Source organism: Doryrhamphus excisus, linkage group LG23 (genome assembly GCF_037039965.1).
Source record: "Doryrhamphus excisus strain RoL-2023G ecotype Guam linkage group LG23, RoL_Dexc_Guam_v1.1, whole genome shotgun sequence".
Taxonomy (NCBI): domain Eukaryota; kingdom Metazoa; phylum Chordata; class Actinopteri; order Syngnathiformes; family Syngnathidae; genus Doryrhamphus; species Doryrhamphus excisus.
Window position 1 is genome coordinate 9,460,008 of NC_136379.1, and position 22,623 is coordinate 9,482,630.

The 22,623-nt window shown below is 42.6% G+C and overlaps 1 protein-coding gene across 5 annotated transcripts in view; it reads left to right on the top strand.

The window, feature by feature from the left end:
• The window catches only part of glra1 (glycine receptor, alpha 1), a 108,429-nt gene extending 87,394 nt beyond the window's left edge, over positions 1–21,035 (top strand). For all 5 annotated transcript variants that reach the window (XM_078788531.1, XM_078788532.1, XM_058064699.2 and 2 more), the window contains 6 exons: positions 2,479–2,702; positions 5,199–5,281; positions 7,558–7,695; positions 13,458–13,672; positions 15,937–16,083; positions 20,251–21,035. In XM_078788531.1, coding sequence (XP_078644657.1) covers positions 2,479–2,702; positions 5,199–5,281; positions 7,558–7,695; positions 13,458–13,672; positions 15,937–16,083; positions 20,251–20,535 — 1,092 coding nt within the window. In that variant the 3' untranslated portion in view covers positions 20,536–21,035. The remainder of the gene's footprint in view (positions 1–2,478; positions 2,703–5,198; positions 5,282–7,557; positions 7,696–13,457; positions 13,673–15,936; positions 16,084–20,250) is intronic.
• Positions 21,036–22,623: the final 1,588 nt, after the last annotated feature.

Below are 22,623 nucleotides of genomic sequence, written 5' to 3' on the forward strand. Positions count from 1 at the left end.
ATCGCTTCATCGTCATGGCGATGTGTGCGTGTGTGTGTGTCTTAATTAAACACACACTAGCCTTGTTGTGGTGTGTGTGTGTGTGGTGTGTGTGTGTGTGTGTGTGTGTGTGTGTGTGTGTGCGCCAAGCAAACACTCATCGCTAATCTGTCGGAGCAGATTAGAAAGCAAAATAACAAAGTACAGGAATAATCAGATTTATCAGCTTTCATCCCGGCGCTAAATCCTTTTAGAAGATCTCCCGACAAAAGGCAAGCGAGCCCGGGAACGCCAATGATGGGAAGATTTATTGGGAAGTGTAGCACATGTACGGACGTCCGCTCCACGCTGCTAAAATGATTTTAATGAAGGTCTTGAAGTCTAAGATTTATTAGCGCCTGAAGGCATCGTCTTGGAGAGTTCTTTCCAACGTACCCATAGAATAAACCCCGCCTCTTCCTGCTGTGAGGATGGAAGACCTAACACGCTAGCATGTACAGTAGTTGTTTGTTTACAGCTAATATAGCTAAGCTAATGTTAGCAGCTAGCGGCTAGCGTCGGTACCACACAATGACTCGCATTGAGACCGCCTTTGGGTACACACCACGACATCTACTTGTACACCTGCTATGGACGTGTATACCAGCCATGGACGTGTACTGTACGTGTATACCAGTCATGTACATGTACTGTATGTGTATACCAGCCATGAAAATGTATGTGTATACCAGCCATGGACATGTACTGTACGTGTATACCAGTCATGTACATGTACTCTATGTGTATACCAGCCATGAAAATGTATGTGTATACCAGCCATGGACATGTACTGTACGTGTATACCAGTCATGTACATGTACTCTATGTGTATACCAGCCATGAAAATGTATGTGTATACCAGCCATGGACATGTACTGTACGTGTATACCAGTCATGTACATGTACTGTATGTGTATACCAGCCATGAAAATGTATGTGTATACCAGCCATGGACATGTACTGTACGTGTATACCAGTCATGTACATGTACTCTATGTGTATACCAGCCATGAAAATGTATGTGTATACCAGCCATGGACATGTACTGTACGTGTATACCAGTCATGTACATGTACTGTATGTGTATACCAGCCATGAAAATGTATGTGTATACCAGCCATGGGCATGTACTGTACGTGTATACCAGTCAGGGGCATGTACTCTGCGTGTATACCAGTCGGGCATGTACTGTATGTGTATACCAGCCACGGACAAGTACTGTGCGTGTATACTAGCCACAGACATGTACTGTATGTGTATACCAGCCATGCACATGTACGTGTATACCAGCCACAGACAAGTACTGTGCGTGTATACCAGCCACGGGCATTTATTGTGCGTGTATACCAGCCAAAAACATGTACTCTACATGTACGTATACCAGCCACAAACATGTATGTGTATACCAGCCATGGACATGTACTGTACGTGTATACCAGTCATGTACATGTACTGTATGTGTATACCAGCCATGAAAATGTATGTGTATACCAGCCATGGACATGTACTGTATGTGTATACCAACCACAGACAAGTACTGTGTGTGTATACTAGCCACAGACATGTACTGTATGTGTATACCAGCCATGCACATGTACGTGTATACCAGCCACGGGCATTTACTGTGCGTGTATACCAGCCATTGACATGTATGTGTATACCAGCTACGGACATGTACTGTATGTGTATACCAGCCATGCACATGTACTGTACGTGTATACCAGCCATTGACATGTATGTGTATACCAGCTACGGACATGTACTGTATGTGTATACCAGCCAAGAACATGTACCCTACGTGTATACCAGCCACGAACATGTATGTGTATACCAGCCACGGACAAGTACTGTGCGTGTATACCAGCCACTGACATGTACTATATGTGTATACCAACCATGGACATGTACTATATGTGTATACCAGTCATGGACATGTACTATATGTGTATACCAGCCATGGACGTGTACTGTACATGTATACCAGCCATGGACATGTACTGTACGTGTATACCAGCCATGGACATGTACTCTACATGTATACCAGCCAAGAACATGTACCCTACATGTATACCAGCCACGGACATGTACTATATGTGTATACCAGCCATGGACATGTATGTGTATACCAGCCATGGACGTGTACTGTACGTGTATACCAGCCATGGACATGTACTATATGTGTATACCAGCCATGGACATGTATGTGTATACCAGCCATGGACGTGTACTGTACGTGTATACCAGTCATGGACGTGTACTCTGTCAGTCACATGACCTTGACATTATGCATGAAGGTGTATCATCAACTGGGAGGGGCTGACATAAAGGTCAAAGGTGATAAACGTTCCGTATGTTTCCCGGAAGGACAACTGTCGGGAGACATTAAGGAATTCTGTGCTGTCCTGTCCTCCATGAGAGCACGCCACGGCGTTCCTGATGGTGTCTGGTGTCTCCTGGCAGGACTACCGAGTCAACATCTTCCTGAGGCAGCAGTGGAACGACCCTCGACTGGCCTACAGCGAGTACCCCGACGACTCGCTGGATCTGGACCCCTCCATGCTGGACTCCATCTGGAAGCCGGACTTGTTCTTTGCCAACGAGAAGGGCGCCAACTTCCACGAGGTCACCACCGACAACAAGCTGCTTCGCATTTCCAAAAACGGCAACGTGCTCTACAGCATACGGTAACTTTAGTCGCTACTACGCTCTTTGTACTACGGTACTTTCATGACCGAGTTGGAACTTTGTTACGATTTAAGTAGTATGCATCTTCCAGGATGTGGTTTGAACTGCAGGTTCGGTAAACATAAACATAACATAACTCATCTTTGAAGCCTTACAGCAATCCAACGGTAAACAAAAATGGCCGACGTTGGTAGTGGTCCCCCATTGGTCTACGCTAGTGCTTCTCAAATAACGGGGCGGGCCCATTATGGGGCGGGGGGCACGGTGAACGGAACTGTCAGGGAAAGGTACTTTCAGTGTTAATGCAGACCTGCCAACATGTACACATGTGTAGTACTCAGTACTCAATATGCAATTAGACTCTTGGATGGGCTACCAGTCGGAATTCCGATGTCTTTTCAGGGAAGAGTTGGGAATTTGAAGCTGGAACTTTTAGTTTACTTTTAGTTTACTTCATGCTTTTCCGCTGGAAGTCTTTGGAATGCGTCAGACTTGAGCTTCCTGCGTCCTTTTCATTGCGTCTCCCAGACATCCAATTCAAGGCTGTAGGAGTTATAGCCTGCCCCCCCCCTTCCCCCCCTCGCTTTTATTGCCTCTGCTCAGCGGCGCCGGTGGTAATCTACGGATCCTCTTAGTATTCTGGTGGCGAGCCGGGTCCATCACCAGGCTGGAGGAGGAGGAGGAGGAGGAGGAGGAGCCACACGGGCCCTTCAGATGACACCATCTAAATGAACCATTTTAAAGCATCCTGTTTACTACATCCTTAAAACATGTTTACTACATCCTTGCAACATCTTTACTACATCCTTGCAACATGTTTACTACATCCTTGCAACATGTTTACTACATCCTTACATGTTTACTACATTCTTACAACATGTTTACTACATCCTTACAACATGTTTACTACATACTTACATGTCTACTACATCCTAAAAACATCTTTACTACATCCTTAAATGTTTACTACATCCTTACAACATGTTTACTACATCCTTACAACATCTTTACTACATCCTTAAAACATGTTTACTACATCCTTACAACATTTTTGCTACATCCTTACATGTCTACCACATCCTTACATGTTTACTACATCCTGACATGTCTACTACATTCTGACATGTCTACTACATCCTTACAATATGTTTACTACATCCTTACAACATGATTACTATGTCCTTACAACATGATTACTACATCCTTACAATATGTTTACTACATCCTTACAACATGTTTACTACATCCTTACATGTTTACTACATCCTTACAACATGATTACTACATCCTTACAACATGTTTACTACATCCTTACAACATGTCTACTACATCCTTACAATATGTTTACTACATCCTTACAACATGTTTACTACATCCTTACATGATTCCTACATCCTTACAACATATATACTACATCCTTACAACATGTCTACCACATCCTTACAGTATGTTTACTACATCCTTACAACATGTTTACTACATCCTTACATGTTTACTACATCCTTACATGTTTACTACATCCTTACAACATGTCTACTACATCCTTACAACATGTTTACTACATCCTTACAACATGTCTACCACATCCTTACAATATGTTTACTACATCCTTCCATGTTTACTACATCCTTACAACATGTTTACTACATCCTTACAACATGTCTACTACATCCTTACAACATGTCTACTACATCCTTACTACATCCTTACAACATGTCTACTACATCCTTACAATATGTTTACTACATCCTTACAACATGTTTACTACATCCTTACAACATGTCTACTACATCCTTACAATATGTTTACTACATCCTTACAACATGTTTACTACATCCTTACAACATGTTTACTACATCCTTACATGATTACTACATCCTTACATGATTACTACATCCTTACACGATTCCTACATCCTTACAACATATATACTACATCCTTACAACATGTCTACCACATCCTTACAGTATGTTTACTACATCCTTACAACATGTTTACTACATCCTTCCATGTTTACTACATCCTTACAACATGTTTACTACATCCTTACAACATGTCTACTACATCCTTACAACATGTCTACTACATCCTTACTACATCCTTACAACATGTCTACTACATCCTTACAATATGTTTACTACATCCTTACAACATGTTTACTACATCCTTACAACATGTCTACTACATCCTTACAATATGTTTACTACATCCTTACAACATGTTAACTACATCCATGAATGAACCATCTTAAAGCGTCCTGTGCCCAAGTGGTTCCTGGTGGTTTTGTGATGTTTATGGGTCAGGAATCAAACAGAGACACAAGTGGACACGTCTCGGCTTGGGTTTGAACAATGATCATCGTCTTCATGACCACCAAGCGTGCGCACGTAAATTTTTCGATTTGCAACAGCGCCGCCGTCTGATGTGTTTGCTGAGCTGATGAAGATCAGGATAATCCTCTTAGCAGGAAGTGATACACTGTGTGTGTTTGGCAGAATAACCCTGGTCCTGGCCTGTCCCATGGATCTGAAGAACTTCCCGATGGACGTGCAGACGTGTATAATGCAGCTGGAGAGTTGTGAGTACACACACACACACACACAATCACGCACACAATCACACACAGACACACACACACACACACGGTCATCAGTGTGGGTCCATCAGTTCCGTATAGATTTCTCCGCTGCCACCCCATCCTTTTGAGGAAACGTGATACGACTCGGAAACGGGGACACTGTGATGGATCACTGGACATGGAGCCAAGACACACTCCCCGGTCTCGGACCGGCGCCAGTGTCGGGGGCCCGTGATGTCAGAAGGTGCTGACAGAGAATCACTTCCATCAGAGTCAGCGGAGAAAGTGTCAATCAATATCGGCATGCAGGCAAAGGACCGCCTCCGATCCTTCTTCAATGACGACTACGTGAATCGGGTTCCAAGCAGCTTCTTAAAACGCATGTAAACACCTTTTAATACATTGGAAGTGGGATTAAAACGTGGACTATTTGACTGGGAAGCAGATCCCACTGAGATGGGCGGCTCTCGCGGCGTGGCGGTCTCCGTGGAGGACCAACGGAAACGACAACAACGCCGTACAGTATCGACGCTAACGAGTGACGGAAGCTGAAATAGGACTCCATCATCATCTTCTTATTCCTGAGTGGGCGTCCTGGTACTGGGACCCCATTGGTCCCCATGGGTCTACAACATGGGTTCAGGTCTTTTCCCTGAACAATGGTACTATTTCGGGACTGCGGTTGTTAAAGTACATGTAAACATCATCACTTTCTTTGCTTGTGAAGGGGGGGGGTCCTGTCCCGCCCCGCCCGGCCTCTTGACACTGGGTCCCCATCGGTCCACCACATTTGGGAACCTATCATGTGCGATCCAAGGGGGTCTTTTCCCTGAACGATGGTACTATTTAGGGACTGCGGTTGTTTTAGTGCATGTAAACGTCATCACTTTCTTCACTTGGGAAGAGGGGGGTCCTGTCCCGCCTCCTGACACTGGGTCCCAATGGGTCCACCACATTTGGGAACCTATCATGTGCGAACCAAAGGGGTCTTTTCCCTGAACGATGGTCCGATTTTGGGACTGCGGTTGTTTTAGTGCATGTAAACGTCATCACTTTCTTCACTTGGGAAGAGGGGGGTCCTGTCCCGCCTCCTGACACTGGGTCCCAATGGGTCCACCACATTTGGGGAACCTATCATGTGCGAACCAAGGGGGGCTTTTCCCTGAACAATGGTACTGTTTTGGGACTGCGGTTGTTTTAGTGCATGTAAACGTCATCACTTTCTTCACTTGGGAAGAGGGGGGTCCTGTCCCGCCTACTGACACTGGGTCCCAATGGGTCCACCACATTTGGGGAACCTATCATGTGCGAACCAAGGGGGTCTTTTCCCTGAACAATGGTACTGTTTTGGGACTGCGGTTGTTTTAGTGCATGTAAACGTCATCACTTTATTCAATGGGAGGGGTCCTGTCTCGCCCCGTGCCGCCTCCTGACACTGCGTCCTCATGGGTCCACCACGTTTGGGAACCTATCATGTGCGATCCAAGGGGGTCTTTTCCATGAACGTTGGTACTATTTTGGGACTGCGGTTGTTTTAGTGCATGTAAACGTCATCACTTTCTTCACTTGGGAAGAGGGGGGTCCTGTCCCGCCTCCTGACACTGGGTCCCAATGGGTCCACCACATTTGGGAACCTATCATGTGCGAACCAAAGGGGTCTTTTCCCTGAACGATGGTCCGATTTTGGGACTGCGGTTGTTTTAGTGCATGTAAACGTCATCACTTTCTTCACTTGGGAAGAGGGGGGTCCTGTCCCGCCTCCTGACACTGGGTCCCAATGGGTCCACCACATTTGGGGAACCTATCATGTGCGAACCAAGGGGGTCTTTTCCCTGAACAATGGTACTGTTTTGGGACTGCGGTTGTTTTAGTGCATGTAAACGTCATCACTTTATTCATTGGGGGGGGGGTCCTGTCTCGCCCCGTGCCGCCTCCTGACACTGCGTCCTCATGGGTCCACCACGTTTGGGAACCTATCATGTGCGATCCAAGGGGGTCTTTTCCCTGAATGATGGTACTGTTTTGGGACTGCGGTTGTTTTAGTGCATGTAAACGTCTTCACTTGGGAAGGGGGGGGTCCTGTCTCGCTACAGTAGAATTTCCTTTGGGATTAATAAAGTAGCTCGTTAACAAGCAGGAAGTCCCAGTTGTTTGAAAGTGAAAGTAGGGATCAAACATTGGGAATAATTCATGAATGCTAAAACTTCATTATGACCACATCGGTCCAGCCAATCAGAGAGAGGAGTTCATGGTCATGTGGTTTCTTCTCTCACCAGTCGGCTACACCATGAATGACCTCATATTCGAGTGGGATGAGAAGGGTGCCGTGCAGGTCGCCGACGGCCTGACGCTTCCTCAGTTCATCCTGAAGGAAGAGAAGGACCTGCGCTACTGCACCAAACACTACAACACAGGTGAGGCGCCCCCTTCGGGACCATGCATGCGTTGTGATCGGCAGACACGTACAGCCCACTTCCTGTGTGTGTGTGTGTGTGTGTGTGTGTGTGTGTGTGAGCGAGAGAGAGAGCATGCCTCGCTGCCTCCCAATCAGACATAAAGCGGGAACGGTGGTGTCGTTTTCCCCGGGATTTATTAGCTCCTGTGTGGCTGTGAGAGATTCCGCACAGCAACACAAACATTGGGCGACAAAAAGCCTCTTTGAAATACTAATTACCTTTCTGCTGCAATGCAGAACTTTTTTACCCTCGCTGGTCCTGGACCAGTTTGGGGCCATCTGCTGGGACCGCTGGACCTGCTGTCTGTTTGACCTTGGCTCCAACATGTTTACTACATCCTTACAACATGTTTACTACATCCTTACAACATGTTTACTGCATCCTTACAACATGTTTACTGCATCCTTACAACATGTTTACTACATCCTTACAACATGTTTACTGCATCCTTACAACATGTTTACTGCATCCTTACAACATGTTTACTACATCCTTACAACATGTTTACTGCATCCTTACAACATGTTTACTGCATCCTTACAACATGTTTACTACATCCTTACAACATGTCTACTATGTCCTTACAACATGTTTACTACATCTTTACAACATGTTTTCTACATCCTTACAACATGTTTACTGCATCCTTACAACATGTTTACTGCATCCTTACAACATGATTACTAAATCCTTACAACATGTTTACTAAATCCTTACAACATGTTTACTACATCCTTACAACATGTTTACTACATCCTTACAACATGTTTACTGCATCCTTACAACATGTTTACTGCATCCTTACAACATGTTTACTGCATCCTTACAACATGTCTACTACGTCCTTACAACATGTCTACTACGTCCTTACAACATGTTTACTACGTCCTTACAACATGATTACTAAATCCTTACAACATGATTACTACATCCTTACAGCATGTTTACTACATCCATACAACATGTTAACTACATCCTTACATGTTTACTACATCCTTACATGTTTCCTACATCCTTATATGTTTGCTACATCCTTACGTGTTTACTACATGCTTAATGTTTACTACATCCTTACTACATCCTTACAACATGTTTACTACATCCTGACAGCATGTTTACTACATCCTTACAATGTGTCTAATACATCCTTGCAACATGTTTACTACATCCTTACATGTTTACTACATCCTTACAGCGTGTTTACTACATCCTTACATGTTAACTACATCCTGGCATGTTTACTACATCCTTACAACATGTTAACTACATCTTTACATGTTAACTACATCCTGACATGTTTACGACATCCTTACGTGTTTACGACATCCTTACGTGTTTACTACATCCTTACGTGTTTGCTTACATCCTTACATGTTTACTACATCTTCACAATATGTTTACTACATCTTCACAACATGTTTACTACATCCTTACAACATGTTTACTACATCCTTACAACATGTTCACTACATCCTTACAGCATGTTTACTACATCCTTACATTGTAAGTTTTATGACATGCATACATTTCTATAATATCCTTTCTACATGCTTACATGTTTACAACACACTTCCAGCATCCTTAGGACATTCTGACATGTTTACAACATGCTTAGAACATGTTTACGGCTGCCTTTAAATGTCCTTTCAGCATTCTTCCAGTGTCCATACAACAAGCTTCCATCCTCTCGCTCTTCCACGCTATCCATCATCCTTCCATCCATCTTCTCTCTTTCTTGTCCTCAGTTGTATCTAGGGGATATGCTGGAGCCTACCCCAGCTGGCTGAGAGGCAAGGTACACCCTGGACGGGTCGCCAGCCAATGCGGTCTTTTCATTGTGTCTTTCTGACCTTTCCCATGTGTGAGCTAGCTAACAACAACACATTGACGTGATTCTGCCACAAAAACCTTCTGTTTACGAGTACTGCACAAGCCATATACTGTAGACAGTAACGATAAAAGCAGTAAACAAATCAATATACTGCAATAACACTCTGGAATGTGCCTGCTTCATCTTTGAATGCTAGTGAAAAAAGGTGGCAAGCTCCTGGAAGCTTTTTAAAGTAGTAAAGATGTAGTTTACTACATCCTTACAACATGTTTACTACATGCTTACATGTTTACTACATCCTTACAACATGTTTACTACATCCTTACAACATGTTTACTACATCCTTACATGTTTACTACATCCTTACTACATGTTTACTACATCCTTACAACATGTTTACTACATGCTTACATGTTTACTACATCCTTACATGTTTACTACATCCTTACAACATGTTTACTACATCCTTACAACATGTTTACTACATCCTTAAAACATGTTTACTACATCCTTACAACATGTTTTCCACATCCTTACATGTTTACTACATCCTTACATGTTTACTACATCCTTACAACATGTTTACTACATCCTTAAAACATGTTTACTACATCCTTACAACATGTTTACTACATCCTTACAACATGTTTACTACATCCTTAAAACATGTTTACTACATCCTTACAACATGTTTTCCACATTCTTACATGTTTACTACATCCTTACATGTTTACTACATCCTTACAACATGTTTACTACATCCTTAAAACATGTTTACTACATCCTTACATGTTTTCCACATCCTTACATGTTTACTACATCCTTACATGTTTACTGCATCCTTACAACATGTTTACTGCATCCTTACAACATGTTTACTACGTCCTTACTACATGTTTACTACGTCCTTACAACATGTTTACCACATCCTTACATGTTTACTACATCCTTACAACATGTTTACTACATCCTTACATGTTTACTACATCCTTACAACATGTTTGCTACATCCTTACAACATGTTTACTACATCCTTACAATATGCCTACCACATCCTTATATATTTACTACATCCTTACATGTTTACTACATCCTTACAACATGTTTACTACATCCTTACAACATGTTTACTACATCCTTACAACATGTTTACTACATCCTTACAATATGCCTACCGCATCCTTATATATTTACTACATCCTTACATGTTTACTACATCCTTACATGTTTACTACATCCTTACAACATGTTTACTACATCCTTACATGTTTTCTACATCCTTACATGTGTACTACATCCTTACAACATGTTTACTTGCATCCTTACAACATGTTTACTACATCCTTACATGTTTACTACATCCTCACAACATGTTTATTACATCCTTACATGTTTACTACATCCTTACATGCTTACTACATCCTTACAACATGTTTACTACATCCTTACATGCTTACTACATTCTTCTCCCAAAAATTCCCACTTTTGACTTTTTTGCCTAATTCCATGGGTTCTGTCCAGGATTTCAGTTTGGTATCAGCTTGTGTAGGCTCCTGCTCAGAGACCAGCAGCACCAGACGAACCCTGGATTTGCTTGAACTTTGCCTGCGTGTGTGTTGTGTGTGTGTGTGTGTGTGTGTGTGTGTGTGTGTGTGTGGTACCTTCCAGACTATTGATTAAAAGACACACACACACACACTCAGGCTGAGATGAATCATTTCAATCTTCTCCCGGGATGGAAAATATGGACATAGCTTAAAAGCTCTCAAGTGTATCGCCGCTATAAATCAAGCCCCCCCCCCCACCACCACCCCCCCCTTATTCCCTTTGATAATGCTCCGGTCCTCTTCCACCACCCCCCCCCTCTCATATTTGTAATTGATGAAGCTGCTATTATTGATCCTCCTTGATGAAATGGACGCCCGGCCTTCTTGTTGGCCCAGCTTTTTGTGTTGATGCCCCCCCCACCCCCACCCCCCCCAATCCACGTGGGCGATGACGAATCAAGATAGCATCGGTTTCGGAAGCGAGGGACAACCCCAACAAAAGACGGCGTCGTTGTTGTTCTTGTTGTTGTTGTCGTGTCTTCCTGAGGAACGTTGACTCTTTCCGATCTGCCCCCCATCCCCCCATCCCCCCCACCCCCCGCCCCCGACTCTGAAACGTCTTGTGAGCCTCGCTGACGTTCAACATGTTTCGCCGTCGCTCGGCATTCAGCTTCCTGTCGCTCCGAATTCCCCCGTGTGACGTTCACTTCACGGCGGAAAGATGACAGTTGCTTTCCTGAGCTGTCATCTTCTTCTTCCGTCTTCTTCTCCATCTGCTGGAGCGGAGCCTCCTCCTTCCTGCCTCGTGCTACGATGGCCGCCGGCCAGGAGCACCTGACCTCCGTCTTGGGAGCCATCACGACAAATGGAATACTCCACTCAGTACACTTCAAGGAGTGTACTTTGGTCAGGGTACTGGAAATACTGGGAATGGTTGTTTGTCTATATGTGCCCTGTGATTGGCTGGCCACCAGTCCAGGGACCGGTCCAGGACCCCGCCTCTCGCACAAGGTCAGCTGGGGTAGGCTCCAGCATACCCTGCTACCTTAATGAGGATATGGATGGACGGATTGACGGATGGATGGGTGGATGAATGGATGGATAGATGGGTGGACGGATGGATGGATGGGTGAATGGATGGATGGATGGATGGATGGATGGATGGATGGACGGAATGACAGATGGATGGGCAGATTGATGGCTGGATGGATTGATGGATTGACAGATGGACATGTGGATGGAAGGATGCATTGATGGATGGATGGATGGATTGACGGCCGGATGGATGGATGGTCAAATGGATGGATGGATTGATGGATGGATCGATGGACGGATTGATGGCCGGATGGATGGATGGATGGATATACAGATTGACGCAGGGATGGACGGATGGATAGACAGATTGACGGGTGGATGGATGGATGGTTGGATCAATGGATGGACAGATGTATGTACGGATGGATGATGGAGAGACAGATTGATGGATGGATGGATGGACAAATGGATGGATGGACAGATGGATGAATGGATGGATTGATGGCCGGATGGATGGACGTATGGATGGATGGACGGATGGATGGATGGATGGATAGACAGATTGACGGACGGACGGATGGATGGTTGGCTCAATGGATGGACAGATGTATGTACGGATGGATGGATGGATGGAGAGACAGATTGACGGATGGATGGATGGTTGGATCAATGGATGGACGGATGTATGTATGGATGGATGGAGAGACAGATTGACAGATGGATGGATGGACAGATTGACGGATGGTTGGATCAATGGATTAATGGATGGATGGATGGATGGAGAGACAGATTGACGGATGGATGGATGAATGGATGGATGGATGGATGGACAGATTGACGGATGGATGGATGGTTGGATCAATGGATGGACAGATGTATGTACGGACGGATGGATGGAGAGACAGATTGACGGATGGATGGATGGTTGGCTCAATGGATGGACGGATGTATGCACGGATGGACAGATTGATGGATGGTTGGATCAATGGATTAATGGATGGATGGATCGATGGATGGAGAGACAGATTGACGGATAGATGGATGGATGGGTGGTTCAGATTGATGGATGGATGGATGGTTGGATCAATAGATGGACAGATGGATGGAGAGACAGATTGAAGGATGGATGGATGGACGAATGGATGGATGGATGGACAGATTGACGGACAGATGGATGGTTGGCTCAATGAATGGATGGATGGATGTATGCACAGATGGATGGATGGAGAGACAGATTGACGGATGGATGGATGGATGTCCATCCATCCATCCGTCAATGATGTTTTCTCTTCCTTGCGGCTCTTCAGGAAAGTTCACCTGCATCGAGGCCCGTTTCCACCTGGAGCGTCAGATGGGCTACTACCTGATCCAGATGTACATCCCGTCCCTGCTCATCGTCATCCTCTCCTGGGTGTCCTTCTGGATCAACATGGACGCCGCGCCGGCCCGGGTGGGTCTGGGCATCACCACCGTGCTGACCATGACCACTCAGAGCTCCGGTTCCAGGGCCTCCTTGCCTAAGGTACCAACGCTTTCTTTTTTTCTCTTCTTTCGTTCTTTATGAGAAGGAAATGACATTTGTGTCCAAAACGTGGGGGCGTGGGGCGGGGGGGGGGGGGCGATGAAGAACATAAAAAAGACACAAAAACGAAAACAACTTGAAAAAAGCAAGGGATTTTCAGATTAAAAAAAAAACAGTCATTGCTTGCGTGACCCAGTAGGATTGTATAATTATGTCCAGGGAAGCTGTAATCCCCAACACACACACACACATATGCACACACACACACACACACACACACACACATATGCACACACACACTTTGTCGACATTAGGTGCTTCATGCGCTCTAAAAATCGAACAAGTGAACCGTGATTCCGCTGCAGTTCAGCTGTCACAATAATGATCACACAGCACAGCTGAGCTTAGGTGAGGCGCACACACACACACACACACTCAGGTGTGTGTGTGTGTGTGTGTGTGTGTGTGTGTGTTAGCGCACACTCTCACGCTGCACATCCACTCGCTCCACGTCACAGGAAGCAGCATGAAGGTGGGAGATTAGGACGAGGAAAAGAAGGCAAAAAAAAAAACCAGAGCAATCTTAGCCCTGCTAGCATTTTTAGTAGCATTATTAGCATGCTTTTGCTCAATTATATGAAATTTATTAAAAAAAAAATTATAAAAAAAATATAAAATTATTTAGGGGGTCTTGAGAATATTTTAAGGGGCTGAAGCCCCCCCCTAAAATATTGGAAGATGTGGATGCGGTAAGATTTTGGCTTTGTTGTTGTTCTTCCTTGTCTTTCTTCCTCTAACTAGTTAGCCCGCTAGCGTATTATATTATAATAATTATTATATTATTAATTAGCCTATTATTATTACTATCATCATTATTATTATTCAGATTTTTTTTATTATTATTATAGGTATTATTATTAATATTATAGGTATTATTATTATTATAGGTATTATTAATATTATATGTATTATTATTATTGTTATTATGTTTATGATTCTTACTATTATTATTATTATTATTATTATTATTATTATTATTATAGGTATTAGGATTATTATAATTATGGTTATTATTATTATTATAGGTATTATTATTATATGTATTATTATTATTATTATAGGTATTATTATTAATATTATATGTATTATTATTATTATAGGTATTATTATTAATATTATATGTATTATTATTATTATAGGTATTATTATTATAGGTATTATAGGTATTATGATTATTATAATTATTATTATTATTGTTATTATGTTTATGATTCTTACTATTATTATTATTATTATTACGCTTATTGTTATGATTATTATTATTGTGATTATTATAGGTATTATGATTATTATAATTATGATTATTATTATTATTATAGGTATTATTATTATAGGTATTATGATTATTATAATTATGATTATTATTGTGATTATTATTATTACTATTATCATTATTATGATGATTATTACAATTATTATTATGATTGTTATGATTATTATGATGATGAATATTATTAGTATTATCATGATTATGATTATTACGATTATGATGATTATCATTATTATTGCAATTATTATGATTATGATGATGGTTATTATTATATTATTATTATTATTACTACAATTATGATTATTATTAATCAAGTGTCTCTGATAACTTGCAATGAGTCTCTTAGAGTGATATGGAGGGATTTGGCATTATTATTATTATTATTATTGTTGTTGTTATTGTTATTATTATTATTATTGGGCACCACGAAGACTGCTGGGATAGGCTCCAGCCCCCCCCCCACGACCCTCATGGGGCTAAGCTGCTGATGAATGAAGTTACGGAGCCCCCAAGTGGAGGGTTAAAAAAAAAAACATTTCCTGTCCACTGAACAACTGCTCAGATGCGAGAAGGATCACATGACCCGGAAACAGAATTCCAACCGGGTAAATGTCGGAGCGATATCGCGGATCACCACGCAAGGTCGGCAAATACACAACCCAACACCTCCCAAACCAGTTGGGACCTGCTTGCACATAGTTTGGGGTTTTTTTTATAGTACGGGGCCCCCATATGACACAGGGTGTCAGTCTTGGGGGCATTCGTGCTTGGGTGGCGGTCACTATGGCGAAGGGGCAGCGCCTTGACGACGAAGCTTGACATCAGCATCAAATGACGAGTGATTTGTGGGCGGGGTTTAATCAACCGAAGATGCAACCTTCTAAACTATTGTGTGTCTGCCGCCCCGCCCCCCCCCCTTGCCCCCGCCCCGCAGGTGTCCTACGTCAAAGCCATCGACATCTGGATGGCCGTGTGTCTGCTCTTCGTCTTCTCGGCGCTGCTGGAGTACGCCGCCGTCAACTTCATTGCTCGTCAGCACAAAGAGCTCCTTCGCTTCAGACGGCGGCGACGGCACATGAAGGTCACTTCCTCCTTCCTGTCTCATCTCATCGTGCACCCCCCCCCCACACACACACGCACACACGCTGTTTCAGGCCAACATAGTAAATACGTTCCAGGATCCCAGTAAACAACCAAGCGCCAAACGGGAGCGTTTTCCAATATGGCCGTTAGGAAGCAATCAATCGGTGGCGTGATGGATTGATAGCAGGCCTAGCAGCAACAACTGCAATCAAGCGTCTGTCATAACTTGCAATGAGTCTCTTTGAGTGATGTGGAAGGATTTGGCATTATTATTATTATTATTATTATTATTATTATTATTATTATTATTATTATTATTATTATTATTATTATTGGGCTGCACGGTGGTCAAGTGGTTAGCGCTCAGACCTCACAGCTAGGATACCAGGGTTCAATTCCACCCTCAGCCATCTTTGTGTGGAGTTTGCATGTTCTATGATTATTATTATTATTGTTGTTGTTATTACACTTATGATTATTACGATTATGATTATTATGATTATTATGATTATGATTATTATGATTATGATTGTTACAATTATGATTATTACGATTATGATTATTATCATTATTATTGTTGTTATTGTTATTATGATTATGATTATTACTATTATTAGAATTATTATTATGATTATGATTATTACTATTATTATTAGGATTATAATTATGATTATTATTGTTGTTATTAGGATTATTATTATTATTACCATTATTAATATTATTATTACTGTTATTAATATTACTATTACCATTATTAATATTACCATTATTAATATTATTATTACTGTTATTAATATTACTATTACCATTATTAATATTACCATTATTAATATTATTATTATTATAATGCTTAGTATTATTATTATTACAATTATGATTATTACAATTATTATGATATTATGATGATTATTATTATTATTATTACTACGATTATGATTATTATTATTATTGGGCTGCACAGCAATCGAGTGGTGTGATTATTGTGATTATTATTATTATTATCATTATTATTACCATTATTAATATTATTATGGTTATTATTATTATGATTATTACAATTATTATGATTACTATGGTGATTATCATTATTACAATTATGATTATGATGATGATTACTATTATTATGATTATTAGTATTACTACGATTATTATTATTATTATTGTTATTATTATTATTATTTTTTTTTTTTGGGCTGCACGGGGATTGAGTGGTTAGCAGACCTCACAGCTAGGAGACCCGGGTTCAATTCCACCCTCGGCCATCTCTGTGTGGAGTTTGCATGTTTTCCTCTCCGGGTATTCCGGTTTCCTCCCGCATTCCAAAAACATGCTAGGTTAGTTAGCGACTGTTAGATAGGTATCTATACTTATATATATGTATATATATATATATATATGTATATACGTATATACTAAGACACCCTGATGGGTGTCGTCGAATGAGAGGAATATCACCTGCCCACCAAAGTGTGAGACATGAAAAGTGGAGTCGCAAGCCGTGCTGATCATTTGGACAGAAGATGGCTGCCAGCTTCTGAGATGACGCCGATCAATAAAAGAGCGGCTGCGATGTTGTCAGCCCCAATTAAGAGGAGGAACTATTTGTTGCGCGGAAGCTGTCTGTCACGGAGCCTCGTTATCTCCAGCGGAGAAGCGGAGGCGAGTACCGTGCACGCGCACACACGGCGCCCACATCAGGTTATCGATCCCCGGCTACCCGACGAGCAGGACAACCTCAGCGGCCCGGGGACGGAGCCCTGAGGGACTCCACACATCGGGGTCCGTTTGATTAATGACGGCGCTGCTAACGGCAAAACATCATTGATTGGCGGGTCAGCCGCTGCTGAACTCTCAGGTGCGACTCGCTCGCCCGTTGAGAGCCGGAAGAGAGATAGACGGCGCAATGCGTGGTTTTTTTTTTTTTTCCAACAACTTTATTTGCTTTGTTATTCGTCACAAACTCAACTGTAGCCTCCGCTTTTGTTGATCGAGGCTCAAACGAGCAGACTCATAACTTTACCAAGCGCCGCAAAGCATGCTGGGAGCCGGCTAAATATCTATACGTTCATATATGGTCATATTAAACCTTACACATTTCCCTCTTTATCCTTTTGTTATGATTATTATTATGAAAATAATGGACCTCCTGGTCCAGAAGACCATGTGACAAGAATGGAGTGAGGCTGCCCCCTAATGGCCGATCCCAAAAACTGCATCATAATAATGTTTAACACACCATATATTACCTTCATATTGGTTTAGTCCAAGTCCTGTCCAGTCTTATTATGGTGGATTATATTTTTCATCCAAATAGCAGTCATGTCAAAACATCGTGTTGCTGCTGGATGTTCATCATAAGACAACGGAAGGCAAATGCAGGGCCCGCTGTGGTGTGATCACAAACATGGCCGTCCCTGACATGATCGATTATTATTCTTGGTTATTATGGTGGACTATATTTTTCATCCAAATAGCAGTCATGTCAAAACATCGTGTTGCTGCTGGATGTTCATCATAAGACAACGGAAGACAAATGCAGGGCCCGCTGTGTTGTGATCACAAACATGGCCGTCCCTGACATGATCGATTATTATTCTTGGTTATTATGGTGGACTATATTTTTCATCCATATAGCAGTCATGTCAAAACATTGTGTTGCTGCTGGATGTTCATCATAAGACAACAGAAGGCAAATGCAGGGCCCGCTGTGGTGTCATCACAAACATGGCCGTCCCTGACATGATTGGTTATTATGGTGGACTATATTTTTCATCCAAATAGCAGTCATGTCAAAACATTGTGTTGCTGCCGGATGTTCATCGTATCCCAGTGATACTGTAATACTACAATGGTGGGCGTCCATCTTTTTCTACTTCTCTACATTTTGCCTTCCATTATAGTTAATTGTAGATGAACATCCAGCAGCAACACAATATTTTTGACATGACTAGCATTTGGATGAAAAATATACTGAACCAAGTCCACCATAATAACCATAAAAAAAATAATAATCAATCATGTTTGTGATCACACCGCAGCGTGCCCTCATTGGTGTCTGTCAGGGCGCCATCATGGTGGACTATATTTTTCATCCAAATAGCAGTCATGTCAAAACATTGCGTTGCTGCCGGATGTTCATCGTATCCCAGTGATACTGTAATACTACAATGGTGGGCGTCCATCTTTTTCTACTTCTCTACATTTTGCCTTCCATTGTAGTTTATTGTAGATGAACATCCAGCAGCAACACAATGTTTTGACATGACTGCTATTTGGATGAAAAATATAGTCCACCATAATAACCATAAAAAAAATAATAATCAATCATGTTTGTGATCAAACCGCAGCGTGCCCTCATTGGTGTCTGTCAGGGCGCCATCATGGTGGACTATATTTTTCATCCAAATAGCAGTCATGTCAAAACATTGCGTTGCTGCCGGATGTTCATCGTATCCCAGTGATACTGTAATACTACAATGGTGGGCGTCCATCTTTTTCTACTTCTCTACATTTTGCCTTCCATTGTAGTTTATTGTAGATGAACATCCAGCAGCAACACAATGTTTTGACATGACTGCTATTTGGATGAAAAATATAGTCCACCATAATAACCATTAAAAAAAAAATAATCAATCATGTTTGTGATCACACCGCAGCGTGCCCCCATTGGTGTCTGTCAGGGCGCCATTATTGCTACGCCCCATCTCTCACCCACGCCCCCCTGGTTGCGCACCCCCACCCCCACCCCGACCCCCCTCATTTGTCTCCTCCTCACGTCTTTCTGTCCTCTACATTCATCATCACAGAGGCGGCAAGGATGTCCAACATCTGTCATAGTTTAGCTCAAGGACGCATAGAGGTCGTGTAGTGTGTGTGTGTGTGTGTGTGTGTGTGTGTGTGTGAGAGCAGTAATACATGGTCTGGCCTGGACCCAAGGACAGAATGGGGACACGGGGCTAAAAATGGATGTTACCTGATGGGCTAGCACGTACACACACACACGGTTTTATGTCTGCAGTCGTCCATATGAGCGTTGGTGCTGCGAGGGGCGGGGCTTACTAAGGAGACATTTTTATTACCGGGGTGATTTGTCGCTACTGCAGAGTTTCTGCGTCACTCCTCATTTTCTTCTTCCTGTTCTTTCTTCGTGTTCCTGTCGTTGTAGGAGGACGAGACCGGCGAGGGCCGCTTCAGTTTCCCGGGCTACGGCGTGGGTCCCGGCTGCCTGCAGGCCAAAGACGGCATGGCCATCAAGGGCAACAACAACAACGCCCCGCCCTCGGCGGCGCCGGAGAAAAGCATCGAGGAGATGAAGAAGCTCTTCATCAGTCGCGCCAAACGTATCGACACGGTGTCTCGCGTGGCCTTCCCGCTGGTCTTCCTCATTTTTAACATTTTCTACTGGATCATCTACAAGATCATCCGCAGCGAGGACATCCATAAGCAGTAGACGCGCTGGCTGGCCCCGCCCACCTCCTCATTGTAGCCCCTCCCCGTCTTCTGCATGGCTGCCACACCCACCCCTCTGTGTGGGACCAGTCTGACCAAGACACGTGGTGAAGGTCATGTCCATCACAAACTTTAACTCCGCCCCTAACAGGAAGTAAAAGCAATGCAAGAATATTTACATGCCCCCCCCGTCCCCTACTTCATAACACCCAGCTGCTGTGATGATCACATGACTGAATTACAACAAAAATGGCTGACTCATATTTATTTATTTATGTGCCAAACTGAGGTCAGGTGACCACACTTGGACAAGAGACCGTGTTTACATCTAATTAGTGCTTCCTCTCTGTGACCCCGCCCCCACCCAACACTGTCACGTGACACGCAGCTTCTCTATGCAACCATTCATATGCAAATGACGTCAGCTATGCCCTCTCATACATGTGCCCGGTGCATGCTGGGACTTACTTTTATGACTTCAAAAACAACAAAAAAAATAAACACCTCTTCATTACCAGCAGGGGGCAGCAAATTCACAAGCAATGGCTAACTTTGTTAAGACTCAGCTAGCAAAACTATTTTCATGTACTTTGCTTGGTTTGGCTAGCTTAAACAATTAGCATAACATTATTCAACATTCTCTTTTTATTTGAGTTGTAATGCTGGTTTGTTAACAAAGTTTGTGTGTTCTACTTTGTGTTCTTTACACTCGCTGGCATCCATTATCCTTTTTTTTTTCACCGAAGCTCCTTGGTTAGCTAGCACCGCCTCGCCGGGACGTCTTCCGGTGTGAATTGAAGTTTTCTCCGCGAAGTTATGTTTTTCACTTCCGCATCCGAGCTAAGCACCGCCTCGCCGGGACGTCTTCCGGTGTGAATTGAAGTTCCCTCCGCGAAGTTGTGTTTTTCACTTCCGCATCCGAGCTACTTTTCCATATCTGTCGTTGCCGTGGCAACAGCACCTGTCAAGAAGTCAACATTTTTTTTTTTGTGACGTGATGGTTCCTACGTGCCATAGCCACTGAAGCTAGCCTTGCTAGCTAACAGAGGTGATTTTTGTGCCATAGGGGGGCGGGGCAAAGCAGGGGGCGGGAACATTGTACACGTCATTCCAAAAAGGACCTATAAAAACATTCTGTGCTTCCATTGGAGTAGCTTCTCCAGCGTGAGATCATGTGACTTCTTATTAAACGCGGGGTTTAAGGGGGAGGGGGGGTCTGAGAGGCTTCTAGAAGATTAGGTTGGATTTTGAAAAGTAGCATGTTTTGATTTTTTGATGAATTTAATTCCAATTTGTTGCATTTGATGGGCGGCTGAGAAGAAGTTGGATCTGTTGATTTGCTTTGCACACGTTGGAATGGCCTTAATTTTGCTTTCTGAGCTTCTGTTGTCAACTGGCACCAAGTGCAAACGCTTTGAGTGCATATCTGAGCAGGATGGAAAAAAAAACAAGTTGCGCAAATACCTTTTATTTTCATGAATCCGAGAAACAATATTTTGCATGAATATTAAGAGATTGGCAGATATTTTGCTTGCACAACATTGTGAAGCAATTTGAAGAAGAGAAAAAAAAAGAATGTAGCGTTTCTGCTGTTTATGTATATATGGAAGTATTTATTGAAATATGTCACACTACTAATTCTATTAACCACAAGACAAAACGTTTTATGAAGCTGTTTTTTGAACATTGTCGACAAGCTTGTTGTTTCTCCACTCCAGGATCTGTGTCATGTTCAAAAAAAAAAAACATTAAAAACGGCAAAGAAATGTTTTGACGTCTCTTTAGTTTGTTTGTTTTGCTGCAGTAACTGCCATTAGCCGCTTGATGGCAGCATTGGGTACCTATTCTGCTTTTTCCACTTTTCCGGCCTATAAATGTTGTTAGAATGTTCTATTCCCGTGTTAAACTGTGCCAAAGTTTCATATTATGTTTTGAAATTTGAAGTATACTCAGAAAGAAGTTTTAAATGGCTCTTAACGGTTGTTTTCAGAGATATTTTTATAACACCCTGTGACTTCACAGTGAACCGGACTTCCTTATGTGGGCGTGTCCGGAAACAGAGTGTTGCTGGCCCCTCCCTTTCCGCTCT